Source organism: Anopheles gambiae, chromosome 2 (assembly GCF_943734735.2).
Source record: "Anopheles gambiae chromosome 2, idAnoGambNW_F1_1, whole genome shotgun sequence".
Lineage (NCBI taxonomy): Eukaryota > Metazoa > Arthropoda > Insecta > Diptera > Culicidae > Anopheles > Anopheles gambiae.
Genome location: NC_064601.1, coordinates 63,495,806 through 63,502,994, shown reverse-complemented (window position 1 = coordinate 63,502,994; position 7,189 = coordinate 63,495,806). Strand labels below are relative to the sequence as shown.

Here is a 7,189-nt window from a genome sequence, read left to right as displayed (position 1 = left end):
CGATCAAGAAGTATGCACCATCGATTGGTCCGGCGTCGATGTGCACTCGCTGCCAGGGAGCTGATGGTTTTGGCCAGGGCGCTGTTGGAGACATACGTGGAGACTTTGCTGCGGCCTGGCAAGCATCGCAAGTAGCGACGCAGCCAGTGATGTCGTCGTCCAATGATGGACAGTAGACGAAACTGCGCGCTATCGCCTTCATCCGCTGTATGCCTGGATGTCCCTGATGGAGCTGCTTCAGGCACCTCGTCTGCAAAGCCGCGGGGATGACTACCCTCTCCCCGAACAAAATGCAGTTCCCAACGGTTGTTAAGGCGTCCTTCCGGCTTTAAAAGCGTGCCAGATCCTTGCCGAGTATGACGTTCCTTGGCCAACCGTTCGTGACGTACCTATATACGTTACGAAGTAAACATCGTTGCATGTAGCCTTTTCAACTTTTCTAAAACGAATCGGAAAAGTGTTTAGTGATTTTATGGCTACAGAACTTACAGCTTCCTCAAGCTCGATGCTGGCAATCATATATTCTGGGTCCGGCTTAGCATGCTTGTCAATAAGCCGGGATAGTACGTCTGCGTTGCCGAATTTGTCCGTTGGTATGTACTCGATGTGGAAATCGTACAGCTGCAATGTTAGTGCGAATCTTTGGAGCCGATTCGCCGTGTAGACAGGTATTCCCTTTTTGGAGCCAAAGATTCGTAGCAGGGGTCGATGATCGGTTTGAAGCCGGAAATGGCTACCGTACAGCATTTTATGAAAACGCGTCACCGCAAAAATGATAGCCAATCCCTCGCGGTCTATATGGCTATATGCTGCTTCGGCTTTTGTTAATGCACGGGACGCGTGTTGAACCACTTTTGTTGACCCGTCTTTAAATGTGTGACTTATTGTTGCACCCAGTCCGACGGAGGAGGCATCTGCGGCTACGATGATTTCAGCTCTAGGGTCATAGTGAGTTATAAGCAGGTCAGATGTTAAAATACGTTTAAATTTGTTGAAGGCCTCCTCGCACTGCTTCGTCCAGAGGAACTGGTTACCGTCCTTTAGTAACTCGTCCAGGGGGTACCTCAAATCCCGCATCCTGGGAACAAATGTGCCATAATAATTAATAGCACCCAAAAATGAGCGAACCTCCTGTATGTTTGTTGGTGCTGGTAAATTATTAATCGCATCTATCTTTGTCGGGTTGGGTCTGATTCCATTACGATCGATTATATGGCCGAGATATTCGATTTTCTGCATCCTAAATGCACATTTCTCGGCACGGATAGTGAATCCAAACTCCCTTATGCGTTGAAGCAGATTGGCCAAATTTGTATCGTGCTCTATTTCGGTTTTGCCCCCAACGACTACGTCGTCCATGTAACCTGACGTATCGTGCAGACCGGCGAGCATCGTGTCGATGATTTGTTGAAAAGCCGCGGGCGCGATTTTTATGCCGGGAGGCAAACGGTTATAATGGTAAAGTCCCCGATGCGTGTTTATCGCCAAGAGAGGTCTGTAACACTCCTCGATCTCGACTTGCGAAAAAGCGTCCGACAAATCTATTTTGCTGAAATATTGGCAGTGGGCTAATTTCGCAAAAATATCGTCTGGCAATGGTAGGGGATACTCGTGAGGCTGCAACGCATCGTTTAGCCCGGTCGAATAATCACCACATATTCGAACGTTACCATTGCTCTTACGAACGACGACGATTGGAGCGGCCCAGTCGGAGTAATCAACCGGCGTTATTATTTTAGCTTTTTCTAGCCGTTCGAGCTCATCGTCGACTACTGCCTGCATTGCATATGCAACTGGCCGTTTTGGACGGAAAACGGGTCGACTATTTTCTTTCAGCTGCAATCTGATTTGCGCTTTCGTGCAGAGCCCCGTGCCATTAAAAACTTCCGAAAAACTTTTCTGCAGATTCTGAGGGATATGCGTGTGAGTAGAAATTGTAGCACAAAACGTATTCATAGGAACTGATGCAAGCTCGAAAAGATCCACTAGATCTGTTCCTAATAAAAGTAGCTCACCCGGCGCCACGCGAATGATCGCTGGTTGTGTGACATTATTTATTGAAACTGTTGATGAAAATTCCCCCAAAAGCTTCAGTTCTTCGTTAGAGGCAGTTTTCGCATTTACTGAAGGCTTCACCAATGATGGTTGCCCTAATTTCCTCCATGCTGTTTCGTCTATGACGGTTATGTCAGACGCTGTATCCAACTGCAGGAGTATGACCGTTCCATTGATGGATACATTGACAAATTTGCGGTTTGTTTGTACGCTGCACACCCTAACGGTATTAGTAGAAAAAAATTGATTTCTTCCCCGGCGAACACCTTTTCGATTGCGACAGCGATTTTCCCGATGACCAGCCTTGTTGCATACTCGACACTTTTGTGTAGCTTGCGGACAATCTTTTACCCAATGCAGTTCACCGCACAGCCAACAAGGATTGGACGGCTTATCGTTTCCTGATCGGCCATCGTGATTTCCCCAGCGCGGGCGTGATCTCTTTGCGCGAAAATTCGGCTTGTTCTGCCGATCGCCATTTTGTATAGCATACACTTGCTCTCCCTTTTCGCCCACAATCATTGCATTGTCGAGTTTTAAATTTGCAATACGGTTACACTCCGCCGAAAGCTGCTCGAGTGTTACATCAGCGCGCTCTTCTATGCGAGTGAGCAATTTGAGCCGAAAATCTTTATCCGTTTCCTCCTTTAACCCACACACAAAAACGAGACACTTAAGCTGCTCTTCGCTCATCCCTTTTAGCTGGAAATCGACACACGCTCGATTGACACGACACGCGTACACCAGAAAATCTTCGGAACGGGATTTATTGAGCAGCATGCACTTATAACGCTTACTTAGTAGCGATTCAGCCTTGCCAAAAATTGATTTTAGCTTCTCGATTGTGGCTTCTAGCGTAAAATCACGAGGATAACGGGGTAATATAAAATTAACGTACCTTTCGTGCTCCATTGCACCCAGCTTACGCATGAGCAGCCTCACCTTTGCGGAATCGTCAATCCGTGCAGCATCATTGATGAATAAATCCTCGTACCGTGAGTACCAGGCCTCGAACGTGATTCCGGCTTCGGCCTCGAAGCGGAGCTCGGTGATGTTACTGGCCAATGCATCAAGGATTTGCTCCGGGTTGGGTGGCTGGAACTGCTGCTGTGTGTGTGATGCTGTTACCGGTTGTGATACCGGCTGCTGCTGCTGCTGCATTAATTTTGTCATCAACTGTTGCTGCATTTGCTGCATTTGCTGTTGCTGTTGCATTTGATGTTGCAAAAGTTGCATTAATTGGATCATTGAGGGCTCACCGTTTGCGGATGAATTCGACAGCGATGGTGGGTGCTGGCTTGTGGCTTGCGGGAACGATGGCGCTTGCTGGCTTGTCGCTGGCTGGAACGATGGCGCTTGCTGGCTTGTCGCTGGCTGGAACGATGGCAATTGCTGGCTTGTCGATGGTTGGACTCCCGTGGGCTGATCCATGGCAGGAGCGTTGGGCAGGAGGGGCTGATCATTTACCGGTTGCAGAAATACCGGTCCCGGAACCTCGAAATGCTGCGAAAGTCTTCGCTGCTCTTCATCCATCTCGATGTCTTCCGGACTCGTGTCCTTTCGGCGCCGTTTACGCGTTGACGGAATTTTGCACACGTATTACTTTACACTTTTTTTCACTACTAAAGTCTTTTTCCTTTTTACTCGTCGCCACTTTTATGGTTTGCAACTTATCACTTATTTATTTTAACAAATTAAAAATTACATAAAATAAACGCGTTTACAAGACACGCACTGTACAAGATAAAACGGGACGAGCACGCGCTACGTCCGTCCGGGTCGGCGGATAAAAGATGAAGAGGCCGATCCCGAGCCCTTCAGTCGCGAACTTAGCCGAGCAGCGCCGAGCTTAGCCGAACGCGTACGTCAAGCCCTTGTCACGTGGCGACAGGGTTGAGTAGCGGTGCTGCGCTCAGTTTTCCCAACAGTTATCATCACTTTGTGCGATGAAGAGGGTGGACGTAATAATTCGAGAGCTGTTCGTATTGGTCTTTTATAAATGTGCTCAGCTGGTGATTTTCCTTCCGGTGAACTACGACATGGTGTTGAAAGATAGCACAGCAGAAAGGTGTTGATGGCTTCTTCTAACGTTTCCCCCTCTGCTGTAATATTTTTAAAGACTCTCTTGAATGTGTCGACGAATCTTTCTGATAGTCCGTTTGACTGCGGATGAAAGGGAGCAGTCTTCAAATGCACAATACTATAGTGCTCACAGAATGTTTTGAACATATTATTAGTAAATTGTGTACCATTATCAGTGACCAATGTTTCAGGTTGTCCGTGTCTTGCGAAAATATTGCGGAGCATGCGCAATATTGCGGTTGTGGTGATGTCTTTAGTGCGCATCACTTCTGGCTACTTAGAGTATGCGTCAACCAGAATCAGATAGTAGTAACCGTCAACAGGCCCTGCATAATCGAGATGTATCCTTTGCCATGCTTTTTCCGGAACTGGCCAGGATTCAAGAGTTGTTTTTCTATCTGTTTTCGCAACACTAGAACATTCGATACACGATTTTACGATATGTGCAACGTCTTCATCGACGTTTGGCCAGTACACATACTGCCGTGCGATAGAGCGCATGCGTTCGATACCAGGGTGTCCCTTGTGTAGCTGCTTGAGGACACTTTCCCTGGAACTGGGAGGCACGACCAATCTCTCTCCATACAGAATACAATCTGCTACGACAGACAGTCCATCTCGTCGTTGATAAAATTGTAGGATTTTAGGATCCTTTATGATGGTTTTAGGAGGCCAACCTTCCTTAATGAACTTGATGATTTGTTGTAAGGTATCATCATTTTTGGTTGTATTTTGAATTGTCTTGAACGACAATAGGACTGCTTGCAGTGATTCGTTCAAGATGCTCCGAATACTTTTTTCGAAAGTGAGATTAGCTATCAGCATCTCTTCATCTGGCCGCACATGTCGATTGATAAGACGTGATAATACGTCGGCGCGACCAAAACTATCTGTAGAGTTATAGTTTATCGAAAAATCGTAGAGCAGAAGCGTTCATGCCCATCGTTGTAAACGATTTGCTGTATACATTGGTACACTGGTGGACATAAAAATAGGAAAAAAAAATTGTGTATTTTTTTGCGTTCACTAGGTGTCATCGCCAACAGTTCGAGGCGTACTGAATTTGCAATAGCCGATTTTTGCCTTTTATACTCTCATTTTTGGTGCGCTACTTATCTGAGTTTTGAGTGCCGGCAGCGTTTTGCGGCAGTATAAAAGGAGGGCCAAACCGTGTTGCGCTTCATTCTTCCATCAGTGGTCAAGGTGAAAGGTTGCTATTTAAAAATTCCACAAAATCATCATGGGTCGCGGAAAGCACTGCACACCAGAGGAGCGAAACACATTCAGGGGCTATATCGTGAGAACGCGCCAATCAAGACAATCTGCAAGGCGTTCGGCCGTTCGCGGACGTTTGTGGACAACGCCATTCGTAGCGAGGCTACGGGTAAATCGACAGGTCGTCCGCGAAAAACAACGGCCGACGTTGACGCGCAGATTGTTGAGATGATCAGGGCGGATCCTTTCAAAACTTGCGCTCGTATCAAGCAGGAGCTTGGTTTGCAAGTTTTGGTGAAAACGGTGTCTCGCCGTTTACACGCCGCTGGGTTCTGTGCCCGTAGACCGCGGAAGGTTCGTAAGCTGCTGCCGCACCACGTAGAAGCGCGCATTCGGTTTGCCGAAGAACATTTAGCTGCATCCATCTTTTGGTGGAGCAAAATAATTTTTTCGGATGAGTCCAGAATCAATCTGGATGGTTCAGTCGGCATAAAATACGTCTGGCGCCTTCCTAATCAGGCGTATCATCCGAAAAATACGATAAAAACCCTAATTCACGGAGGCGGCCACGTAATGGTGTGGGATTGCTTCTCCTGGCACGGCCCGGGTCCTTTGTTCCGTATCAACGGGACACTGAACTCGGAAGGGTATAGAAAAATACTTAGTCGTAAGATGTTGCCATACCCCCGACAAAAATTCGGAGACGAAGAGCATTACATCTTTCAGCACGATAACGATTCTAAGCACACATCGCGAACAGTTAAATGTTGTTTGGCAAACCAGGATGTGCAAGTTCTACCGTGGCCTGCGTTGAGTCCTGACCTCAACCCGATTGAAAATCTGTGGTCAACTCTCAAGCATCAGCTTAAGAACCAGCATGCACGTTCAGCCGATGATCTATGGGCACGCTGCAAGATTATGTGGAAACGCATAACCAGAAGCAAATGCCGTAAGCTCATCGGCGATATGGCCAAACGCTGTCAGGAAGTGATAGCGAATAACGGTCACCACATTGACCGTTAGAATGTGTTTTCGCTCTGTGGAACACCGCAACACCTCCTCCCAACCACCACTTAAATAGTCCTTTTCAGGGCTACCAAATATTTCTGACAAGAACTATGTCTTTCGGTCACAGAAAAAAGTTCCTATTTTTATGTCCACCAGTGTATACCCTTCTTTGCACCAAAAATGGCCAATAAAGATTTGTGATCTGTTTCCAGAATGAATCGACGCCCATAAATCATTCTGTGAAAGTGTGTAACCGCAAATATCAAAGCCAGCACCTCTTTTTCAATTTGGCTATAGTTACGTTCAGCTGATGTTAAGCTACGCGACACATGGTAAATGGCTTTAATTGATCTATCAGGAAACTTGTGAGCAATGCGAGCACCCAATCCTACGTTTGAAGCATCTGCAGATACTATTATCTCCATTTTTGGATTGTAATGCGTTAGCAGTAATGGAGATTGTAAAATTTCTCGAAAACGATCGAATGATCTTTGGCATGCTGTGGACCAATGAAATTTCATACCTGCCTTCAAAAGTTGATCCATGGGCTGACGGAGTGTGCGCATTTCTTGGACATATTTGCCATAATAATTTATGGCTCCAAGGTATGATCGCAGCGTTGGAATGTCGTGGGGTGGTGGCATGCTCACAATTGGTGCTATTTTATCTGGATCTGGCCGGATTCCTTGTGCATGAAGGATTTGTCCCAGATATTTGACTTGGCGCATATTGAAATTACATTTTTCAATGCGTACGGTAAATCCGTAATCTCGCAAACGGTTTAGCACGAGATGTAAGTTTTGCTGATGCTCATCTTCGTTTCGTCCAC

General features: G+C 46.6%; 1 protein-coding gene across 1 annotated transcript; it reads right to left on the bottom strand.

The window, feature by feature from the left end:
- Positions 1 to 308: 308 nt before the first annotated feature.
- LOC133391863 (uncharacterized protein K02A2.6-like) lies at positions 309 to 4,621 on the bottom strand. The gene has a single exon (XM_061648428.1). It carries the CDS (start codon positions 3,586 to 3,588, stop codon positions 310 to 312), a length of 3,279 nt encoding a protein of 1,092 aa, XP_061504412.1. The 5' UTR covers positions 3,589 to 4,621; the 3' UTR covers position 309.
- Between the last annotated feature and the right edge of the window lie 2,568 nt (positions 4,622 to 7,189).